Consider the following 24,969-nt stretch of genomic DNA (forward strand, 5'->3'; position numbering starts at 1 on the left):
AATTGCCAAGAATTAATGACTTCCCTACTCAACTAACTACAAATCATCTTTCGGAGTAATGCAAAATAATAATAATAAAAAAAGGGAATCGGGAGCCCTGCGTGGGTTGTCTATCAGGCAAACAAGAAACATGTGCTCTTTGGAGAGTGCGCGCAGCACAATTTAATCGTGAAAGCCTTTATTATTAGCCGTGTAATAATAAAGACTTTTTAACCTTTTTTTAACGGAACAGTGTGCCTTGGACGTTTCTAAGTTTGCCGGTCATATTCTACACAGAATGTTTATCTAAAAAGGAGACAAACCTAAAATATGTATTTTGTATACAAATATATTACAAAGGATCGTAAAGGGCTAACAACTCAGTCAGACCCCTTTTAAATTGCAATTAATACATAAATTGATGGTATGAATAAACTATTAGTTCAAAAGGAATCAGCACATTATAACAAAGATTATCAACAGTTAGCAGATAGGACAGTCGTTGCCTCTTGATCATTCAATCATTATGCCTTAACTCATGATGATTCATACATTAACATTAGGGAAGTTTTAACATATGCTTAATTCATTTACAATTATTGTTCAGTGTTACCAACTATTATCTGCTTTCGACTGTACTAAAAAGAGACCTGTATATTGTTTTGCAAATGGCTGCGCTGTTACCCATTGTAATCATCATGGAGGCTATTCTGCCTGTTTGATCTGTACACTTTGAAGCTTCTGCATTTCGTTTTAAAATATTAGATTTCCAATATGAATAGATCATATTTTATTTAATACTAACTGATATGTCAGTCAAGATGACCGATGATTTGCCTCGGTATTTGCTTGCTTGTAAGTTTTTATTTTAAATTTGAGCTGAGACTGCACTGAACTCGTTGCGTGTGATATCATCGCATGGTGGCAGTAAGCAACTAGAATTACGCCTTGTACTTGTTTGTGATCATATGCAGCCCTATGAAGCTTTCAGCAGGATGTAACATTACCTTATCACTTGGATTTCAGCAACGATCCCACGAAGTAAACGCAATTGGGAGTGAATTTTATTGTATAACGCATAGATATGCAAACACTCTTTACCATTTAATATATGTCCTGGATTTGTGATTTTATATCAAAACATGGAACAAAGAAGACAAATGTCATGGCGACAACAATGGATGTGGGTTGCCTTCGTGTTCGCTTTGGATTTGATTTTTGGCAAAGCATCAGGACAGATAAGGTACTCTATTTCGGAGGACATCAAAGAAGGAGCTGTTGTTGGAAATATAGCAAAGGATTTAGGAATAGATCTGAATACGCTTAAAGCTAGAGCTTTTCGCATTGTCTCTGGCTCCAGTGCGCCCCTTTTCCAGGTAAACCAAAATGATGGTATACTTTACGTGAGCCGTAATATAGATCGAGAGGAAATATGCGAGAGGACCAGCGTATGTTTGATCAACCTTAAAAGCGTGCTAGAAAGTCCCCTGGAGATCCATTATATTGCAGTCGAAGTGTTAGATGTAAATGACCACTCTCCCAGTTTCCCAGACAAAGATAAACGGCTTGAAATTTCAGAGTCCACCTTACCAGGGGCAAGATTTCAGTTGCATGCCGCTATCGACCCAGATGGGGGTGTAAATTCTGTTCAGCAGTACAAACTTAGTCCTAATAATAATTTTAGATTAGAGGTGAAAGATCGCGGCAAGGATGGTAAAATCCCAATTTTACATTTACAAAGCCCACTGGATAGAGAAACATCTAGTAATCATAAATTGTTGCTCACAGCAATTGATGGAGGAAAACCCCCTAAAACAGGGACTGTGGAGATTTTCATAAATGTTTTAGATGTGAATGACAACATGCCTGTTTTTACAAAAGATATGTATTCCGCAGTGCTAAATGAGAATTCGCCCATTGGCACAACAGTCGTACAAGTAAATGCCACTGATTTGGATGAAGGTCCAAACGGTGAGGTTTGGTATTCATTTGGCAATGTGAATAGTAAGGTACGTGAACTGTTTGACGTTGACCCGATCACAGGTGAAATAACAGTGAAGGGGCTGATAGACTATGAGGTGGATGACATTTATGAGGTCGATATCCAAGCATCTGACAAAGGAGCGCTTCCCTTTAAAACGGATAAAAGTGTTACAATTGAAATTATCGATATGAATGACAATGAGCCTGAAATTGAGGTGACGTCGCTGTCTGGCGCAATTTCAGAGGATTCAAGACCAGGAACAACTGTTGCGCTTATCAGCATCACTGATTTGGACTCTGGACTAAACGGAAAAGTTGTCAGCTTTGTAAAGGGCGACGTGCCTTTCACGCTGACACATTCAATACAGGACAACATGTACGCTGTCGTCACAAAGTCAGAACTCGACAGAGAGAATAAATCAAATTATCATGTGACAATAGTTGCCAAAGATACAGGTAAACCAACCCTAACATCAGAAAAGACAATAAGCATTTTTGTGTCTGATGTGAACGATAACAATCCAGAGTTTTCACAGAACCCCTATACTTTTTATATAAATGAGAACAATGCTCCAGGAGCGTCTGTGTTTTCTTTGAGGGCATTTGATCGTGACGATGGCGAAAATGCTCTCATTATGTACCACATACAGAAAGACGAACGCGATCATAATAAAGTAACATCATTTCTAAACATCAATTCAGACAATGGCGATATATTCGCACTAAGAAGTTTTGATTGCGAAACGCTGAAAACCTTCCAGTTCCAAGTTGTTGCCACAGACTCTGGAACTCCATCACTGAGTAGCAACGTCACAGTGAACGTGTTCATTTTGGATCAGAACGACAACTCTCCAGTCATCTTGTATCCGGTCAGCGCGAACGGCTCGGCTGAAGGTGTGGAGGAGATTCCCCGCAATGTGAACCCAGGCCACCTGGTGACTAAAGTGAGAGCCTATGATCCAGATATAGGATATAACGGCTGGTTGTTATTTTCACTACAGGATGTGAGTGACCACAGTCTGTTTGCTTTGGATCGCTATACAGGACAGCTAAGAACACTTCGTTCATTCACAGAGACAGACGAGGCTGAGCATAAACTGGTCATACTGGTGAAAGACAATGGGAACATTTCCCTGTCAGCAACAGCTACTGTGATTGTCAAGGCTGTCGAGCCCAAAGAGGCTTTTGCAGCTTCCGATGTTAAAACTGCAGAGAATGATAAAGAAGAGAATAATGTTACTTTATATCTGATTATAACTCTGGGCGCAGTTTCAGCTCTTTTTCTGATTAGTATTATCGTGCTGATTGTAATGCAGTGCTCCAAACCCACAAACTATTCCTCCAAGTACTTACAAGACACGAACTATGACGGGACTTTATGCCACAGCATACAGTACAGATCTGGAGACAAACGGTATATGTTAGTTGGACCCAGAATGAGTATAGGATCTACTATAGTTCCGGGCAGCAATGCGAATACTCTCGTTGTTTCTGACAGGAGACGGACATCTGGAGAGGTAAGCACATGCATAAACTTTTAATTTTCAGTGACATACCACATGTTGACACGCATTCATTTTTAATGCTATTCTTTTTGCTTGTGTTATCTAGCGACACTTGGCTTCATCATTTGTCTATGGTAAACAATTTTAGAAGACCACGGTCGGCAGGCTGAAAGCAGACTGTCCTTTTCTGGTTTTCGCTGTCCGAGGTACTGAAATGCGTTTGATATGTGTGTATACAGACAGGCATAGGTTCAACCATAGTCCCGGGCACTAATGGGGATACGCTTGTGGTTTCCGGCAGGACACAGGCATCTGAACGGGTTAGACACTTTAGTTTTACTTTTGTCTAATTCTACCCTTTTCATAAGATCTGTCCTCACTACAAAAACTTATATGAGCATTATGTTTCTATAAGGCTTCATTATAATATCGAAGTATTTGGGCTGCAGAAATATGCGTTTCAGAGTGTGATTCTGCCATTTAGTAAGGTAAAACTTCGATGTTGAAGAAGACGTCCGTGGTATACGTGGTGGAGCCAGGTATTTATCTATTTAAGTTGGGATTTTTTTCCCCAAAACAAGCCGTTTCCAATTGTCTAAAGGTCAAAGAGTCCCATTAAACAAGCATGTCTGCATTAAAATGTCATTGTAGTTTTAAACGTCACTGCAGAATGGAAAAGCATCACATGATGTCAGTATAAGCACACATGTGATTCGAGTAGAGTCTCTTGTCACAGATGCGGATCCACCCCTTACTGATTGCGGTTTAGGATCATAGAAGCACACTCCTATTATTCATATCTGCAATTTTGTCATCGCTGCGGATTTTATCACCCTTCATTTGATAATATGTTGTATGCATTTTGTTTAATGACGCTGCTTTGATTCTGGGCCTTGGGATATCCTTATTTGAAAATGATGGAACGGATAGGACGATGGGCATGGAGAGACGAATGGCGACGGATCGCTTTTATGGTTCTTTTGATGCTGTTTTGGACCAGAGTTTCTGCACAGATCAGATATTCCATCAGTGAGGAAGTTAAAGAAGGAACTGTTGTTGGTAATATTGCCAAAGACTTGGGATTAGATAAGAACACACTGAAAGAGAGAAGATATCGTATTGTGGCGGGCTCAACGGAGTCCCTTTTTCAGGTAAACCAGGACGATGGCATGCTGTATACTAAAAGAAAAATTGACCGAGAGGAGGTTTGTGAGCGCAGCAGCGTGTGCTTGATTAACCTAAAAACTGTTCTGGAAAACCCCCTTGAAATTCATTATGTGGCTGTGGAAGTTCTGGATATAAATGATCACTCGCCCAGCTTCTCGGAGAAAGAGTCACGTTTAGAGATCTCAGAGTCAGCTTTACCAGGCTTACGCATTCAACTGCAAGCAGCCCACGACCCTGATGTTGGTCAGTTTTCAGTTCAAGAATATAAACTTAGTCAAAATGATCATTTCCGTTTGGAAATTAAAGATCGAGGAAAAGATGCTAAAATACCAGTTTTAACAGTATTGAAGCCGCTAGACAGGGAAACGCAAGAAAGTCATAGGTTCCTTCTTACTGCCATTGATGGAGGGAAACCGAGTAGATCAGGAACAGTAGAAATTATCGCTGACATTTTAGATGTTAATGACAATATGCCAGTTTTCACCAAAAATACTTACTCAGTGCGTTTGGATGAAAATTCTATCATTGGCACAACAGTTATCCAAGTGAATGCTACAGATTTAGACGAAGGGTCCAATGGTGAAATTACGTATTCATTTGGTAATAATGTGAACAGCAGAATCAGTCAACTTTTTCGTGTAGATCCAAATACTGGTGAAATTATTGTTCAAGGTGTAATCGATTTCGAAGTGGAGGAAAGTTATGAAATCGATGTACAAGCATCAGATAAAGGACCAGCTCCATTCAAGACGGACAAAAGTGTTTTCGTTAATATTGTTGACTTGAATGATAACGATCCGGAGATAGAGATTACGTCATTTTCAAATGCAATTCCAGAAAATTCAAGGCTGGGGACCACAGTTGCATTAATTAGCGTTCATGATAAAGACTCTGGTCTGAATGGGAAAGTCACTTGTGCTTTGAGAGAAGATGTTCCTTTCACGTTATCACCTTCAGGACAAGAAAACATGTATTCTTTAGTCACAAAAATTCTACTGGACAGAGAAAAGGAATCCGCATACGATGTTACAATAGTTGCTAAGGACGCAGGTGTGCCATCGTTGTCCTCTCAAAAAGCGATCAGCATTGTCATTTCAGATGTAAATGATAATAGTCCGGAGTTTTCACTGAGCCCCTACACATTTTATGTAGTTGAGAACAATTCCCCAGGAGTCGTACTATTTTCAGTGACGGCATCTGACCGGGATGAGGGCGACAATTCACGCATTTCATATCATATCATGAATAATCGGAGTGGAGATAAGCCTTCATTATTGCTTAATATCAACTCTGAAAATGGAGATATTATGGCTTTAAGTAAGTTTGACTTCGAAAAAATGAAAACTTTCCAGTTCCAAGTTGTTGCCACAGACTCTGGAACTCCATCACTGAGCAGCAACGTCACAGTGAACGTGTTCATTCTGGATCAGAACGACAACTCTCCAGTCATCTTGTATCCAGTGAGCGCAAACGGCTCTGCTGAAGGTGTGGAGGAGATTCCCCGCAATGTGAACGCAGGCCACCTGGTGACTAAAGTGAGAGCTTATGATCCAGATATAGGATATAACGGCTGGTTGTTGTTTTCACTGCAGGAAGTGAGAGACCACAGTCTGTTTGGTTTGGACCGCTATACAGGACAGCTAAGAACACTTCGCTCATTCACAGAGACAGACGAAGCTGAGCATAAACTGGTCATACTGGTGAAAGACAATGGGAACGTTTCCCTGTCAGCAACAGCCACTGTGATTGTCAAGGCTGTGGAGCCTAAAGAGGCTTTTGCAGCTGCTGATGTCAAAAGTGCAGCCAACCATGTGGAGGAGGACAATGTTACATTTTATTTGATAATAACTTTGGGCGCAGTTTCATCACTTTTTCTCATCAGTATCATCGTGTTGATTGTCATGCAGTGCTCTAGATCCACAGACTATTCCTCCAAATACTTGCAAGACACAAATTATGACGGGACACTGTGCCACAGCATCCAGTACAGATCTGGAGACAAACGGTACATGTTAGTTGGACCCAGAATGAGTATAGGATCTACTATAGTTCCCGGTAGCAATGCGAATACTCTCGTTCTTCCGCACAGGAGGCAGACATCTGGAGAGGTAAGAATGTATAAATGACATATGTTCACGAAGTCAATGAATCTGCGCCTGCTCTTTCATGTACCTGATCATTACAAGAGACATTATTTGGAATACAGAAAGGTGCCATTTATATTTTTTCTTTACTTTATTGGTCCGAGTTAGATAAAAAAAAAAAAAAAAGTTGGCTGCCTGGTCGTTGACTTTGTTTTATTATTGACAAAAGTCCCATGTCATTTTCCTACTTCAGTGAAATCCAGTTGTCTCTGTCCAGTGTGCTGAAATTCGCCAACACTTAAGCATGCTTGGTGAGCACTTTGTCAGAAACAAGTAAATATCTGTGCTTTTTAACAGGATCAGTCATACTCTATAACACTCTAGTGGTCCTCGTCTAATAAGTAAATACTACTTTAATATTCTTGTGGTCCCCGACAAGAGGCGAGAGAGATCAGACTTGTTTAAAAAATGAATCAACTCTTTTTTCAGCGCCTTTCGCCAACACCCACATTTTCACACAACTCTAACAGAAAACTGAATGTAATACAGTACCTATTTTTCACTGAGAGTTCCATAATGCCATTTGTTTGTGTCCGCCCATCATCTATCTATCTATCTATCTATCTATCTATCTATCTATCTATCTATCTATCTATCTATATTTTTCTTTTCTTTTTTTTCCTTGACGTGTTGGGCTCAGTCAGTTTTATGGCACATGTTTCTAACTTTCAAAGGAAGCCATTTGCTGACATTCATTCTCGTAAATTTTACACGCAGTCTGTTTTTGAAGTTTTTGTTTATTTTTTTGTTTAATCTTTATTTATGTCTCGTCTATGTTTTCTGACAGTTTCAGAAAGAAATTGAATTCTCGGCCACAAAATAATCGCTCTGAACGTGACGTGGCGTGTTGCGTGTTTTTTTTTTTTTTTTTTTGTGGAAAAGTAAACGAGACTTAACGGTAGTGGTCTTTAACTCAAAATAGCATCTGTATTCTCTTCAAGGAGGGAAACATTGGTCTTGATTTGAACGCATCTAGTCATTAATGAAATTTCACATTGAGGTAATACTGTTTAGTCTTGCTGTCAGTCGTGATGGAATGCAGTTCTTGACTTCTTTTCTGTGGCTTTACGTTTAGATTTGCTTTTTGCTGGGCCACATGGTGTCGATGTTCCATCATGAATAGCCTGTGATGTCGGTAAGCCCTGCCCATCTCAGAGGTTTTGTTCATTCCAAATGGAGGAGATCACAGTCGACACCGATTGGTTTTGAAAATAGGACTATTCGTTGTTTTAACAATACAAATATGGATTTTTCAGATGGTTACACACATCGGGTTTGCTTTTAGAATCGATTTTTTTTATCCTTGCGTGTCGTGAAAAGAGACGAAAGGACAAATACAATGGAGTACCGGTGGGTTTCCCTTGATATCTCTCTCTTGCTGTGCAGTGCACTGCAGGTTTGCGCTCAGATACGATATTCTGTTCCAGAGGAGGTGAAAGTGAATTCATTTGTTGGGAATGTTGCAAAGGACTTGGGACTCGATGTCAGCACGTTGGCAGCAAGACGATTTCGTCTCGTGTCTGGGTCTAAAGAAGCTCTCTTTGGTGTAAATGGGAATGGGATATTGTTTGTTAATAAAAATATTGACCGAGAGGAGCGCTGTGATGGTAGCGGTCCCTGTATGATCAATCTAAAAATCGCTGTTGAAAATCCTCTTGAAATTCATTACGTGGGGATAGAGATAACAGACGTAAATGATCATTCTCCCAGTTTTTTAGACAAAGACGTTAACATCGAGGTAGCTGAAAACAAACTCCCAGGTGCTCGCTTTGAACTGCACGCTGCACGGGATCTAGACGCTGGAATTAATTCTGTTAGACGGTATAAATTAAATGAAAATGAACATTTTAACGTAGAGCTTCGTGATAATGGGGATGAGGACAAAATTCCGGTTTTGGTATTAAAAAAAGCTTTGGACCGGGAACAGAATATCAAGCATTCATTGTTTTTGACTGCATTAGATGGAGGAAATCCGCCTAAATCAGGGACTCTGAACGTGACTGTTACAGTACTAGACACGAATGATAACCAGCCAGTTTGCAGTCAAGATGCATACTCTGTGATTCTACAGGAGAATTCTGAAATAGGTAAGATCGTTGTTAAAATCAGTGCATCAGATGCAGATGATGGAGCCAATGGCGAAGTTGAATACAGCTTAGGGAGGAATGTCAAGAAAGGAGTACAGGAGCTTTTCCATTTGGATAGTGTCACAGGGGTGCTTCGAGTTAAAGGTAAAATAGACTATGAAGAGAACGAAGTATTCAGGTTGAACGTACAGGCGTCTGATAAAGGGCAGCCACCATTAAGTGTTGACTGCAGGGTTATTATAAAAGTTGAAGACGTGAACGATAATAAACCGGAAATTGACGTGACATCACTTTCCAATACAGTGGTGGAAAACGCAAAACCAGGAACCGTCATTTCACTAATTAGTTTGACAGATAGAGATTCTGGAAACAACGGTAAAGTAGTTTGCAGAATTTCTGAAAACTCCCCATTTGAGCTCAAACCTTCTTTTCAAGAAAACGTATATTCAATCGTTACAAAGGGTCGCTTGGATAGAGAATTTTTGTCTCATTTTAACATTTCAATCACAGCTACAGACTGCGGCCAGCCTCCTTTATCCACCACCAAAACGCTCAGTGTTGAGATTGCAGATGTGAATGATAACAGTCCAGTATTCTCTCAAAATCCTCTTGCGCTGTACATGTTTGAAAACAATGTTCCAGGTGAATTGATATTATCTGTAAGTGCTTCCGATAAAGATTTGGGTGAAAATGCTGTTGTAACGTATCATCTAGTCAGAGGTCATGAGGCGCATAGTGGAATCGCGTCCTTCCTTAATATTAATTCTGATAATGGGCAAATTTCAGCACTAAAAAGCTTTGACTTCGAAAAAATAAAAACATTCCAGTTCCAAGTTATTGCCACAGACTCTGGAACTCCATCACTGAGCAGCAACGTCACAGTGAACGTGTTCATTCTGGATCAGAACGACAACGCTCCAGTCATCTTGTATCCAGTCAGCGCGAACGGTTCTGCTGAAGGTGTGGAGGAGATTCCCCGCAATGTGAACGCAGGCCACCTGGTGACTAAAGTGAGAGCCTATGATCCAGATATAGGATACAACGGCTGGTTGTTGTTGTCACTGCAGGAAGTGAGTGACCACAGTCTGTTTGCTTTGGATCGCTATACAGGACAGCTAAGAACACTTCGTTCATTCACAGAGACAGACGAGGCTGAGCATAAACTGGTCATACTGGTGAAAGACAATGGGAACGTTTCCCTGTCAGCAACAGCCACTGTGATTGTCAAGGCTGTGGAGCCCAAAGAGGCCTTTGCAGCTGCTGATGTCAAAAGTGCAGCAAACCATGTGGAGGAGGACAATGTTACATTTTATTTGATAATAACTTTGGGCGCAGTTTCATCACTTTTTCTCATCAGTATCATCGTGTTGATTGTCATGCAGTGCTCTAGATCCACAGACTATTCCTCCAAATACTTGCAAGACACAAATTATGACGGGACACTGTGCCACAGCATCCAGTACAGATCTGGAGACAAACGGTACATGTTAGTTGGACCCAGAATGAGTATAGGATCAACTATAGTCCCGGGCAGCAACGCGAATACTCTCGTTCTCCCAGAGAGGAGGCAGGCATCTGGAGAGGTAAGCCTTCTTAATGCTTTATCAAATACGTTTTACTTCATGCAATTATTCCAATGTTTCAGTTCAGTTAATTCTTGAATGAGGTACCTGACGTAGCATGTATACGGTTTCCATAGGAAATCATACCACTTCTGTTGTCACGCAAGAGCGTTTTGCACAAAGCATAACTCTTTTCCCTTCGAAACCTTCAAATTATTATATATACCACAGTGGTATATATATTTTCATGAGATGTTGTTTTGATAGTTTTGCCTATTTGATAATGGTGTGCAGCATGCCCTCTTCACTCAAACGATACATGTAATATTTTGTAGTTTCGCGTGGTGGCAGTACCCAGCTAGAATAACACTAACCATACAGTGTTTCTTCATAAGCGCTAGGCGGCCCCTTCAGCAGTCAGTAGCCGAATGAACACAGGTTTGGTCTATATGATACGTCGGAGGAAATCTATTTTTTGACTTTAATGGAGATATAAATTCTTGCTATAGAAGAGTAATGTCCTGGAGTGAGTTTTCGCCTCAAAACATGGAACAAAGAGGACCAGAGGCATGGCGAGATCAAAGGCAATTGGTCGTCTTTGTGGTTGCTTTGCTCTTAAGCGGGGCCTCGGCGCAGTTAAGATACTCGATTCACGAGGAGTGTTCAGAAGGAACTGTTGTTGGGAATATTGCGAAAGATCTGGCTATTGATATTAATATTCTCAAAGAGAGGGGTTTTCGTATTGTTTCTGGATCGACCGAATCCCCTTTCCAGGTAAATCACAATGATGGAGTCCTTTATGTAAACCGGAAAATAGATAGAGAGGAGATATGTGAACGGATCGGCACATGTCTTATCAATCTCAAAACCATGCTAGAAAACCCATTAGAGATTCATTATGTTGGGATTGAGGTGCTAGATGTAAATGATCATTCCCCTAGTTTCCCCGAGACGGAGAAATCACTCGAAATACCAGAGTCCGCGTTACCAGGGGCACGATTTCAGTTGCAGGCAGCCCGTGATGCAGACAGTGGTGTGAATGCTGTGCAGCAATATAAACTTAGTCCCAGTGATCATTTTCGCTTGGAGGTTAAAGACAGGGGCAAGGACGGTAAAGTGCCAGTTTTACATTTACAAAAGCAACTAGACAGAGAAACTAATAGTCATCATGAATTGCTACTTACAGCGATAGATGGGGGGAAACCCCAAAAGTCAGGGACAATAAAACTATCCATAGATGTTTTGGATATAAATGACAACATGCCTGTTTTCAATAAGGATGTCTATTCTGCTTTGTTGAAAGAAAATTCCCCCATTGGCACAACAGTCATTCAAGTTAATGCCTCAGACATGGATGAAGGTCTGAATGGAGAAGTTATGTATTCATTTGGTAGTAATGCTAATAGCAAAGTGCGTGAACTTTTTGATATAGATAAGAATACAGGTGAAATTACTGTCAAAGGTTTTATTGACTTTGAGGAAGAAGAAAGCTATGAGGTTGATATACAGGCGTCAGATAGAGGGGCAGTTCCTCTGACAACAGACAAAAGTGTTATTATTAAAATTGAAGACCTAAACGACAACGCACCAGAAATTGAAGTGGCATCATTGTCAAGCGCTATTTCAGAAGACTCCGGGCCCGGGACGACGGTAGCACTCATAAGCATTACTGATTCAGACTCTGGGCTAAATGGGAAGGTTATCGGCTATTTGAGCGATGACATGCGTTTCACTCTAACACCTTCAATACAAGATAATATGTACGCTGTACTCACCAAGTCCAAGTTGGACAGAGAGAATCTGTCTCATTATGATGTGACAATAATTGCTAAAGATGCAGGTGAACCAGCCTTGTCATCTATGAAAACAATAGGCGTTGACGTCTCGGATGTAAATGATAACAGTCCAGAGTTTTCGTTGAGCACGTATACTTTCTATGTTAGTGAGAACAACGCTCCAGGGGCCTCGCTGTTTTCAGTGAAAGCTTTTGACCGGGATGAGCAACAAAACGCACAAATGTCATTTAATATTGTAAGAGATGGGAGTAAAAATGATAAAGCCGCTTCATTTTTGAACATCAACTCTGAAAATGGAGATATTGTGGCTCTAAAAAGTTTTGACTTTGAGACACTGAAAACCTTCCAGTTCCAAGTTGTCGCCACAGACTCTGGAACTCCATCACTGAGCAGCAACGTCACAGTGAACGTGTTCATTCTGGATCAGAACGACAACGCTCCAGTCATCTTGTATCCCGTCAGCGCGAACGGTTCTGCTGAAGGTGTGGAGGAGATTCCCCGCAATGTGAACGCAGGCCACCTGGTGACTAAAGTGAGAGCCTATGATCCAGATATAGGATATAACGGCTGGTTGTTATTTTCACTGCAGGAAGTGAGTGACCACAGTCTGTTTGGTTTGGAGCGCTATACAGGACAGATAAGAACACTTCGCTTATTCACAGAGACAGACGAGGCTGAGCATAAACTGGTCATACTGGTGAAAGACAATGGGAACGTTTCCCTCTCAGCAACAGCTACTGTGATTGTCAAGGCTGTGGAGCCCAAAGAGGCTTTTGCAGCTGCTGATGTCAAAAGTTCACCCAAAAATGAGGAGGAGAACAATGTGACATTTTATTTGATAATAACTTTGGGCTCAGTTTCATCACTTTTTCTCATCAGTATCATCGTGTTGATTGCAATGCAGTGCTCTAGATCCACAGACTATTCATCAAAGTATCTGCAAGACACAAATTATGACGGGACACTGTGCCACAGCATCCAGTACAGATCTGGCGACAAACGGTACATGCTAGTTGGACCCAGAATGAGTATAGGATCTACTATAGTCCCGGGCAGCAATGCAAACACTCTAGTTCTCCCTGACAGGAGGCAGGCATCTGGAGAGGTAAGATTATCTTTAATGGCATATGTCCTTAATTGGTGTGTGATATTAGATCGATTTTGTGTTGTTTCTTGTAAATTGAATTAAAACAAATGTTATGCAGTTTCATATAGGTTCAGCATTTTCACCTACAGTCCCCTCCAAAAGTATTGGAACAGTGAGGCCAATTCCTTTATTTTTGCTATAAACTGAACATATTTGTGTTTGGCATCAAAAGATGAATATGAGACAATAGATCAACATTTCAGCTTTCATTTCCAGGTATTTACATCTGGATCTAATACACAACTTAGAAAATAACATTATTTGTAACGGAACACCAAATTTTTAGGTGAGCAAAAGTATTGGAACAGATAGACTTAAAATGGATTAAAGTGAATAAAACTTAATATTTAGTTGCAAGTTCTTTGCTTGCAATAACTGCATCAGGCCTGTGACCCACTGACACCACCAAACTTTTGCATTCTTCTTTTGTGATGCTTTTCCAGGCTTTCACCACAGCCTCTTTCAGTTGTTGTTTGTTTTGGGGGGTTACTCCCTTCAGTCTCCTCTTAAGCAGGTAAAATGCATGCACTGGGTTTAAGTCTGGAGACTGACTTATTGTTCGAATAATCAATCAATGATCTGTGTTAGAGAAAAAGATGGTTTCCTTTCATTGCTGAGGTTTCGTGATTGACCACCGTCTCATGCCGCAACCCACTTTCTTTGGAATGCGCCGGTCTCTCTCCAAGGTGCTGAAAATTTTCAGTGCTTTAGAAAAAATGCTGGGGGATTATTCAGCCAAAGGTATATTTTCATTACTTTTGCACAGAATACTTTCCTCCTTTTTTCATGGTTCTTGGTTAAAGTGTTGTAAACCCAACATTACAACCCCACTAGGCTTCGTAATGATGCAAAGCATTTTGCAATCTCATGTGAAATCGCATGGTGTCAGTGTGCAAATGGAATAACGGTTGTGAGAGAACTTCCCATTTTTCCTTTTTGGCCCACCCATTTTTTCTTCATACAGACGTCACGAGAAATAATCAAAGGCTAATACAAGTCGTCGGTTGCTTCGCACGCATCACGAACCGCATCACGACAATTTTGTAGATGGATTTAAACGTTTTACGTAGTTGTGGAGATTTTATGTCGATAATGCAATTTTAGTTCTGGGATTGTGGATTATCATCTTTTAGATTCACAAAACATGAAACAAAGAGGATTCCTGTCGTGGAGCGAGGGACTCGGGTGGGCTGCATTTGTTCCTTTAGTTGTTCTTTTATGGAATGGAGCTCATGGACAGATCTCATATTCTATCTCTGAGGAAGTTAAGGAGGGTACCGTAGTCGGACAGTTAGCAAAAGATTTGGGACTTGAAAAAAACACTTTGAAGAATAGGGGGTTTCGTATCGTGTCTGGCTCTACTGAAACCCTCTTTCAGGTAAACCAAAACGACGGCATTCTCTATGTGAATCGAAAAATAGATCGGGAGGAGGTGTGTGAACGGAGCCGCGTCTGTCTGATCAATTTGAAGACGGTGCTGGAAAATCCTTTGGAGATTCATTACGTAGCTGTCGAGGTCGTAGATGTAAACGACCACTCACCAACCTTTTCAGAGAATCAAACTAATTTAGAGATATCAGAGTCAGCAGTGAGAGGGGCTCGAATTCAGCTCCAAGCTGCCCGTGATGCAGACAGCGGCCAGTTCTCTATCCAGCAATACAAACTTAACCATAATGAGCATTTCAGTGTAGAGGTTAAAGATAGAGGAGAGGACCGTAAAATCCCATTCCTTGTTTTACAAAAACAATTAGACAGAGAGACAGCTACGAAACACAAGCTATTACTGACAGCAGTTGATGGAGGTAAACCACCAAAATCAGGTACCATAGAAATCATCGTGGACGTACTTGATGTAAATGATAACACTCCCATGTTTACAAAAGATGTTTACTCGGCAATGTTGAGTGAAAACACTCCAGCTGGTGTTACAGTTATTCGGGTAAATGCGACTGATTTAGACGAGGGTTTAAATGGGGAGGTAATGTATTTATTTGGAAAAGAGGTTGATAGAAATATAATGGAACTGTTTAGTTTAAACAAGATAACGGGAGAGATAACTGTTAAAGGACCTATTGATTTTGAGGAAAACCAGAGCTTTGAGATAGATATACGAGCATCCGATAAAGGATCTGCTCCTCTCACAGCGGATAAAAGCATATTTATAAGGATAGTAGACGTTAACGATAATGCCCCCGAAATAGAGGTGACATCATTTTCAAACGCAGTGCCAGAGAATGCCAGAATTGGGACCACTGTGGCTCTAGTAAATGTCAATGACTTGGACTCAGGCCTCAATGGGAAAGTTATTTGTTCGTTAAATGACAATTTCTCCTTTACACTGACACCCTCGATGCAAGATCGCATGTACTCTGTAGTTACGAAGACTTCTCTGGACAGAGAGTATCAGCCTCAGTATGATGTAACAATATCTTGCAAAGACTCAGGTGTACCAGCCATGTCGTCTGAAAATACAATAAGCGTTCTTGTTTCAGATGTGAATGATAACAGTCCGGAGTTTTCCGCGAAGCCCTATACTTTCTATGTAACAGAAAATAACGCCGCGGGAACACCAGTATTTTCAGTTAGCGCCTTTGATCGTGATGAAAACGAAAATGCATTAATATCATATCACATTCTTAGACAGGGGGGCGAGGACAACAAACATGCCTCGTTTATTAACATAAACCCCACAAATGGAGAAGTTTTGGCGCTAAAAAGCTTTGACTTTGAAACTCTGAAAACTTTCCGATTCCAAGTTGTTGCCACAGACTCTGGAACTCCATCACTGAGCAGCAACGTCACAGTGAATGTTTTCATTCTGGATCAGAACGACAACGCTCCAGTCATCTTGTATCCGGTCAGCGCAAACGGCTCTGTGGAAGGTGTGGAGGAGATTCCCCGCAATGTGAACGCAGGCCACCTGGTGACTAAAGTGAGGGCCTATGATCCAGATATAGGATATAACGGCTGGTTGTTATTTTCACTGCAGGAAGTGAGTGACCACAGTCTGTTTGGTTTGGACCGCTATACAGGACAGATAAGAACACTTCGCTCATTCACCGAGACAGACGAGGCTGAGCATAAACTGGTCATACTGGTGAAAGACAATGGGAACGTTTCCCTGTCAGCAACAGTCACTGTGATTGTCAAGGCTGTAGAGCCCAAAGAGGCTTTTGCAGCTGCTGATGTTAAAAGTGCAGCAAAAGCCGAAGAAGAGAGCAACGTGACATTTTATTTGATAATAACTTTGAGCTCTGTTTCAGCACTTTTCTTAATCAGTATCATCGTGTTGATTGTAATGGAGTGCTCCAAAACCACAGACTATTCCTCCAAGTACTTACAAGACACGAACTATGACGGGACACTGTGCCACAGCATCCAGTACAGATCTGGAGACAATCGGTACATGTTAGTTGGACCCAGAATGAGTATAGGATCTACTATAGTACCGGGCAGCAATGCCAATACTCTCGTTGTCTCGGACAGGAGACAGGCATCTTTAGAGGTAAGAATACAGTAAATCTGTGAATGGCTTTTTGTTTATTTAGTTAAGTGATTGCTTATTTTTCCAACTATTGCTCAAAACGTATTTCAAATTTACGTAATTTGTATGGCAGACAAAACTTTCTTTTCCTGATGTATTTTTTTCTTAGTGCTGAAGTGGGCAGGTGTCGCTGCTATTTTTTTTTTTTTTTTTTTTAACTTAATTTATTGTTATAGTTCACGTGATAATCACAGACAGACAGACAGACAGACAGACAGACAGACACACATAAATGGGTTGCAGCGTATTTCAGCAGTCTTCATTATCAGTTATAACATTTGTGGTGGCCGGTTTAGTGTCTAAGGATACTTAATGGAAACTACTGATCCCTGCAATGTTTACCATTCAGACTGAGCTCAACTTCTTATTCATAACTTTTTATTGTTGATATGCAATATTTATGCGACTGTATTCATACAACAGAGCTTCTTTGGTAAACTTATTTCAGATAGTTTTATAGAGGTTTCAAAATATTGACCACCTGCACCTGTTGAATTTACTGTGTTTTGCGCTGAATGACAGTGTCTTGCTAGTGTTTGCAAATTGGCAGTCAAGTTACAGCCATTTATGTGTCCCCGTACTGGACCAGGTTACTAAAAGAGCACATGCTTCCTTATGGTTATAGATAACTTTAAAAAGCAATCGTTTAGAAAAGATGTGTTTTGAAAGGCCTTATGTTTAACATCTAAGATCCTATGAATAAATAAATAAATAAATAAATAAATGAATCATAATAATAATGATAATGTGATAAGTAAAAGCTTGCACTTAATGGGCGCATGGTGTCAGTATAAACGTAGGAGTGAATCTGGTCGAATGTAGGCCCACCCTTTTGCTGGGTTGATAATTTCGCACAAAGAATGACAGAAGCCGTGGTGAACATTAACTGGGCCCATACATCTCCATAGCACTTGGAAATTGAAGGACACACACTCGTTTGGGAGGAACATGGACGTTTATTTTCATTAGCTGATACATATTCATCCCTTATAACTTGGATTATTTGCCTCATCGTGTTACCATGGAACAAAGAGACCTAGGGACATGGAGGATTGCTGTCGCGATTGCTGTGGTTCTGTTATGGCGCATGGCCACGGCGCAAACACGATATTCTATTTCTGAAGAAGTGAAAGAGGGGACAGTTGTTGGTAATGTTGCCAAGGATTTAGGACTGGACAAGAACACATTGAAAGAAAGAGGATATCGTATTGTGGCCGGATCCACTGAGCCCCTTTTCCGGGTAAATCAGGACGATGGCATCCTGTACGTGAACAAAAAAATTGATAGAGAGGAGGTTTGTGAGCGGAGCAGTGTGTGCTTGATTGACTTGAAAACCGTGCTCGAAAATCCACTGGAAGTACATTATGTCTCAGTGGAGATTTCCGATGTGAACGACCACACTCCCAGCTTTCCAGAGAAAGAGAAAAGTTTAGAGATTTTTGAATCCGCATTACCGGGTGCAAGATTTCAGCTTCAAGCTGCTCGCGATGCTGATAGTGGTCCGTTTTCTGTCCAGCAGTACAGATTGAGCCAGAATGAACATTTTCGTCTGGAGGTAAAGGATCGTGGTGAGGATCGTAAAACTCCTATACTGATCCTCCAAAAGCCACTTGACAGAGAATCTGTGAAGAGCCATACGTTATTGCTCACAGCCATAGATGGAGGCAAACCTCCTAAGTCTGGGGAAATGAAAATAACAGTTAATGTATCAGATGTCAATGATAACCCTCCAGTCTTCACCAAGGATTCTTACTCTGTGCAACTAAATGAAAATTCCCCTACTGGCACGACGGTCATACAAGTACATGCAAAAGATTTGGATGAGGGTTCAAATGCTGAAATTGTATATTCATTTGGTAATGACGTGGAGGCAAATACACGTGCACGTTTTGATTTGAACCCATTAACTGGAGTAATAATCGTTGCCGGAGAAATAGATTTTGAGGAGAGTAGCAAATATGAGATTGATGTACAAGCATCGGACAAGGAATTAACATCAGAGAAAAGCGTTACTATTCAGATTGTTGACGTAAACGACAATGCACCCGAGATCGAGGTGACATCTTTCTCACGTGCTCTGCCGGAAGATTCTAAACCGGGAACTACTGTGGCGTTAATTAGTGTGAAAGATTCAGACTCTGGTCTCAATGGAAAAGTGGTGTGTTATTTAAATCAAGATGTCCCTTTTGCGCTCACACCGTCATTACAGAATAACATGTATTCTTTAGTCAACAAATTGCTTTTGGATCGGGAAGAGCAATCTCAGTATGACGTAACAATTGTTGCTAAAGACGCAGGTGAACCATCTTTGTCATCTGAAAAAACAATAAGCATTGTTGTGTCAGATGTGAATGATAACAAACCACAGTTTTCACTGAGCCCATATGTTTTTTACATTGCAGAGAATAACGCTCCAGGTGAATCAGTATTCTCAGTGAAAGCCTCTGATCATGACGAGGGAAATAATGCACTTATAACATATCATATTATTAGAGATGTAAGTGAAGCTAACAAATATACTCCATTTATGAACATCAATACTGAAAATGGGGATATATTAGCACTAAAAAGTTTTGACTTTGAGACTCTGAAAACCTTCTGGTTCCAAGTTGTTGCCACAGACTCTGGAACTCCATCACTGAGCAGCAACGTCACAGTGAACGTGTTCATTCTGGATCAGAACGACAACGCTCCAGTCATCTTGTATCCACTCAGCGCGAACGGTTCTGCTGAAGGTGTGGAGGAGATTCCCCGCAATGTGAACGCAGGCCACCTGGTGACTAAAGTGAGAGCTTATGATCCAGATATAGGATATAACGGCTGGTTGTTGTTTTCGCTGCAGGAAGTGAGTGACCATAGTCTGTTTGGTTTGGACCGCTATACAGGACAGATAAGAACACTTCGCTCATTCACAGAGACAGACGAGGCTGAGCATAAACTGGTCATACTGGTCAAAGACAATGGGAACGTTTCCCTGTCAGCAACAGCTACTGTGATTGTCAAGGCTGTGGAGCCCAAAGAGGCTTTTGCAGCCTCAGATGTTAAAAGTGCAGCAAACGTTGAAGAAGAGAGTAATGTGACATTTTATTTGATAATAACTTTGAGCTCTGTTTCAACACTGTTTCTCATCAGTATCATCGTTCTGATTGTAATGCAGTGCTCCAAACCCACTGACTATTCCTCCAAGTACTTACAAGACACGAACTATGACGGGACTTTATGCCACAGCATCCAGTACAGATCTGGAGACAAACGGTACATGCTAGTTGGACCCAGAATGAGTATAGGATCTACTATAGTCCCGGGCAGCAATGCGAATACACTAGTTCTCCCTGACAGGAGGCAGGCATCTGGAGAGGTAAGATTGTTTTAATGACATATGTCATGAAGTGCTGCGTGATGATACATCAGCGCGTACTGTCCCAAGTAGATCTGAATTACAGTAAATGTTATTTGTGTAGAGAGGAATTTCACTTTACTGCATTGATCTAAGTTTGAGAAAAACATGACATCACTGTCACCCTCCCACGTGTCTGTGCCATCTCTTTGTAAAGCAACTTTCTCTGTCCAAGGTTCTAATTTTTTTTTCGGTGCTTTCGGTGCTTGCTGAGTAATTATACAGCAAAAACTAGCTGTGCTTTTTAACATAGGGACACGCAATGTGTCATGACCTGGCTCAAAAGCCATGACAAAACGAGGAGACGTACGGTTTTAAAGTAAAAGCGAAATGATTTTTATTACAAAACAAGATAAAATTAGGAAATAGGGCAACATAATCAAACACGAACTGAACTAACAAATAAATTAACTAAACCCAAACATAATGCGCCGAGGAATCGCAGGCGCAATGATGCAGCCGCGCCAGGTAGGTCGCAGAGCAGACAATGGCTCTGTCCCAATTCAAAGGCTGTACGCTACCTAGGTCATATTTGTAGGCTGCTTACGTCACGGCGGCGCGACAAGTGCTGTCCCAATTCAATTTTACCGTGCGGGGTCCTGCAAATGCAGCCGACAGATCCAGCCTATTTTTGACTAATTTGCAGGATACACCTCCATGATGCTTCGCAGCCGACATCACAGCCTACTTCCCAGGGTACCTTTCGGTCCAGTTGAATTTCTGGATCAGCCACCATTGCTGGAATTATTAAGCATGTTTTAGACCGTCTTAATGTTTATATCATGACGTTTTGATAAGTTTTCATGCCTATAATTACCACCATAGATAGACAGACCCATTGTGTGAGCTAGCTTTATACACCTGTGGACTGGCCAGGTCCACCCAGGTGTGGCAAGCCCCACCTACAACCTGCAGGGAAAGAAAAGACAACACAAGGGAACACAGAACACAACAGCAGGCCCTTGAGGCAGGAGGCCGTCACAAATGCTACATGTCCCTAGGACCAGTGTTGACGCTGTAGAGGGAAAAAACAAACAAACAAACAAAAAAAAAAAACACTTGATTTTACACTTTTCCTATTTTGAAAATAAGTTGTGCTCACATTTATCTATGTATTTATTCATTTATTTATTGCGACACTGTTTATTTTGATTGACAGTTAAGATTACTGGACATGTGTTTGGTAGGAGAAATAAACATTACATGGCTCTCATAAGTTTTTTATGATAGATTATCTTTACTTACACTTTTCATGTATACAGCTCATATATACATTTACTGATAATATAAAACATCATTCCACTTGATAAAACTGTAATTTTGCTATTATGACACATCAGAGCAGTCTCTTTTCGATTTAAACATTCGCAGCTGGAAAGTACTCAAGTTTTCTATGTTTTATGAAAGTTTTACACCACTTTTTGTGTAACCCTTCAGTGTTTAATAGCCATGGCCTTCGTTTAAAGTGTTTTTGATATGAGTTGTAAGTTTAATGTTGTCATTTTCCTCTCAAGAATTGCAGAGTATTGATGGGCTGATGCTTTTATTCATTCATTTATTTATTTATTTATTGCTTGTTTGTTTGTTTGATTGATTATTCAATTTTATAAATAGTCTGCTTACGTGTCAGAACGAACTGAATGGCCGCCAAGCTAGTTTGGACATTTTAGACAAGACAGTTGGTATCATTATTTATTTATTTTAATTAATTTCGCCTTTGAACCTGGTGTAAGTCTCTTAAGTGCTGAATTGTAGAATTGGTGCGGTTGACATAGACGCATTTCTTTTGCAGTACCGGGAAAAACAAACAATTGAAGTATGTTTTAAGCACCTATTCACAAAAAACAAACAGACAAACAAACAAACAAACAAAAAACTATATGATGGCTTAAGACAACACTTCTCTAAATCGGTGGACCTTCTTGTATCCGTTCTCATCAAAGCTGGATTGTACTTCATCTAAAGATTGAATGACGAGCATTTATTTGTTGTAAACATTTCAGGCTGGCATAAAACAATGTAATGTAGCATCTGGACACACGATGTCAGTGTAGATTAGTTATTACACTGTTTCTCACAGCGCTTTTCGTCATAGGCTTCATTTTTGCCCACCCCAACAGCGACGTCGAGGTTTCTCACTGTGTAGTCAGCTCACAATTGGCGACTACAATATCCATGTTATTTCTTTAAACCGCAGAAGGAATACCTGATCTACTTTCAGAGATAAGACAAAGGACATCTACTTGATGAAAGAACGACAGATTTAGTGGATTATTCTTTATTGCCATCAAATCATGAAACAAAGAGGATGCACGGCATCGAGGCAGCGGCAGTGGTGGGTCGCCGTCATGTTTGCACTGGATCTTTTATGTAGTGGAGCTTCAGCTCAGATCAGATATACAATATCTGAAGAGGTCAAAGAGGGAACTATCGTTGGGAATATAGCTAAAGATTTAGGTCTAGACAAAACCACATTAAAAAATAGAGGATATCGCATTGTAACAGGTTCAACGGAACCCCTCTTTCAGGTAAATCAAAATGATGGTATCTTGTACGTGAAAAGAAACATAGACAGAGAGGAGGTATGCGAACGCAGCAGTTCGTGTTTGATCAATCTGAAAACCGTGTTAGAAAACCCATTGGAGATTCATTATGTCATGGTAGAAATTCTCGATGTAAACGACCACTCTCCTAGTTTTCCCGAGAAGGAGAAAAGGCTTGAAATATCCGAGTCCGCTTTACCAGGAGCGAGATTTCAGTTGCAAGCTGCGCGCGACCCCGACGTAGGCCAGAACTCCATTCAGCAATATAAACTTAGCCATAATGAACATTTCAGACTAGAAGTCAAGGACAGAGGTGAAGACCGTAAAGTACCATTTTTAGTTCTGCAGAAGCAGTTAGACAGAGAGACTGCTGCAGTCCATAGGTTTCTTCTAACGGCGATTGATGGAGGGAAACCTGTGAAGTCGGGCACTATAGAAATACTTGTGGATGTTCTCGATGTTAATGACAACTCACCTGTGTTCACTAAAGAGCTTTTCTCTGTCACTTTGAGGGAAAATGTCCCGGTTGGCACTACGGTGATTCAGGTAAATGCAACCGACTTAGATCAGGGTGCAAACGGCCAAATATTGTATTCATTTGGAAACGAAGTTGATCAAAAAATAATGGATCTCTTTAGTGTGGACCCAGACACTGGTGAAATTCAAGTGACAGGTTTGGTAGATTTCGAGGAAAGTAAGAGTTATGAAATTGATATACAGGCATCTGATAAGGGTTCAGTTCCTTTAACGGCTGATAAAAGCGTGTTGATAACTGTAGTCGATGTTAATGATAATGCTCCAGAGATAGAAGTGACATCTTTTTCCAGTTCCATCGCCGAGGATTCGAGAATCGGAACAACTGTTGCCCTGATTAGTGTCAGTGATTTGGACTCTGGAATCAATGGAAGAGTCATTTGCACAATCAGAGAGGATGTGCCTTTTACTTTGTCGGCGTCACTACAAGACAACTTGTATGCTGTCGTCACCAAGTCGCATTTGGACAGGGAGAAAAAAACTGAATATGATATTACAATAGTCGCTAAGGACACGGGTGACATATCTTTGTCATCTGAAAGAACAATAAGCGTCGTTGTATCAGATATAAATGACAACAGTCCAGAGTTTTCATTAAGCCCATATACGTTTTATGTTAGTGAGAACAACGCTCCTGGAGCCTCGGTATTTTCAGTGAAAGCATCTGATCGTGATGAGAGTGATAATGCTCTTATTTCATATCACATTCTGAGAGGTGCAAGTGAAGATAACACACTGACCTCGTTTCTTAGCATCAATACTGAAAACGGAAACATCATGGCGTTAAAAAGTTTTGACTTTGAGACTCTGAAAACCTTCCAGTTCCAAGTTGTTGCCACAGACTCTGGAACTCCATCACTGAGCAGCAACGTCACAGTGAACGTGTTCATTCTGGATCAGAACGACAACGCTCCAGTCATCTTGTATCCAGTCAACGCGAACGGTTCTGCTGAAGGTGTGGAGGAGATTCCCCGCAATGTGAACGCAGGCCACCTGGTGACTAAAGTGAGAGCCTATGATCCAGATATAGGATATAACGGCTGGTTGTTATTTTCACTGCAGGAAGTGAGTGACCACAGTCTGTTTGGTTTGGAGCGCTATACAGGACAGATAAGAACACTTCGCTCATTCACAGAGACAGACGAGGCTGAGCATAAACTGGTCATACTGGTGAAAGACAATGGGAACGTTTCCTTGTCAGCAACAGCTACTGTGATTGTCAAGGCTGTAGAGCCCAAAGAGGCTTTTGCAGCTGCTGATGTCAAAAGTGCAGCAAACCATGTGGAGGAGGACAATGTGACATTTTATTTGATAATAACTTTGGGCTCAGTTTCATCTCTGTTTCTCATCAGTATCATCGTGTTGATTGTAATGCAGTGCTCTAGGTCCACAGACTATTCCTCCAAATACTTACAAGACACAAATTATGACGGGACGCTGTGCCACAGCATCCAGTACAGATCAGGAGACAAGCGGTACATGTTAGTTGGACCCAGATTGAGTATAGGTTCTACTATAGTCCCGGGCAGCCATGCGAATACCCTCGTTCTCCCGGACAGGAGACAAACATCTGGAGAGGTA

General features: G+C 40.9%; 5 protein-coding genes across 5 annotated transcripts in view; all 5 read left to right on the forward strand.

The window, feature by feature from the left end:
- Positions 1-1,121: 1,121 nt before the first annotated feature.
- The window catches only part of LOC115366073 (protocadherin alpha-C2-like), a 187,040-nt gene continuing 163,192 nt past the window's right edge, over positions 1,122-24,969 (forward strand). The window contains exon 1 of the mRNA XM_030061304.1: positions 1,122-3,479. Coding sequence (XP_029917164.1) covers positions 1,122-3,479 — 2,358 coding nt within the window. The remainder of the gene's footprint in view (positions 3,480-24,969) is intronic.
- Positions 4,382-6,760, forward strand: LOC115366405 (protocadherin alpha-8-like). The gene has a single exon (XM_030061832.1). It carries the CDS (start codon positions 4,382-4,384, stop codon positions 6,758-6,760), a length of 2,379 nt encoding a protein of 792 aa, XP_029917692.1.
- Positions 8,118-10,526, forward strand: LOC115366901 (protocadherin alpha-2-like). The gene has a single exon (XM_030062572.1). It carries the CDS (start codon positions 8,118-8,120, stop codon positions 10,524-10,526), a length of 2,409 nt encoding a protein of 802 aa, XP_029918432.1.
- LOC115366902 (protocadherin alpha-3-like) lies at positions 14,250-16,890 on the forward strand. The gene is given in 3 exon segments (XM_030062574.1): positions 14,250-14,254; positions 14,504-14,567; positions 14,569-16,890. Coding segments are annotated over 3 exon segments (2,391 nt in total).
- On the forward strand, positions 17,936-20,287 carry LOC115366903 (protocadherin alpha-3-like). Its single transcript, XM_030062575.1, has one exon. It carries the CDS (start codon positions 17,936-17,938, stop codon positions 20,285-20,287), a length of 2,352 nt encoding a protein of 783 aa, XP_029918435.1.

This window comes from Myripristis murdjan, chromosome 10, assembly GCF_902150065.1.
Source record: "Myripristis murdjan chromosome 10, fMyrMur1.1, whole genome shotgun sequence".
Classification (NCBI taxonomy): Eukaryota; Metazoa; Chordata; class Actinopteri; order Holocentriformes; family Holocentridae; genus Myripristis; species Myripristis murdjan.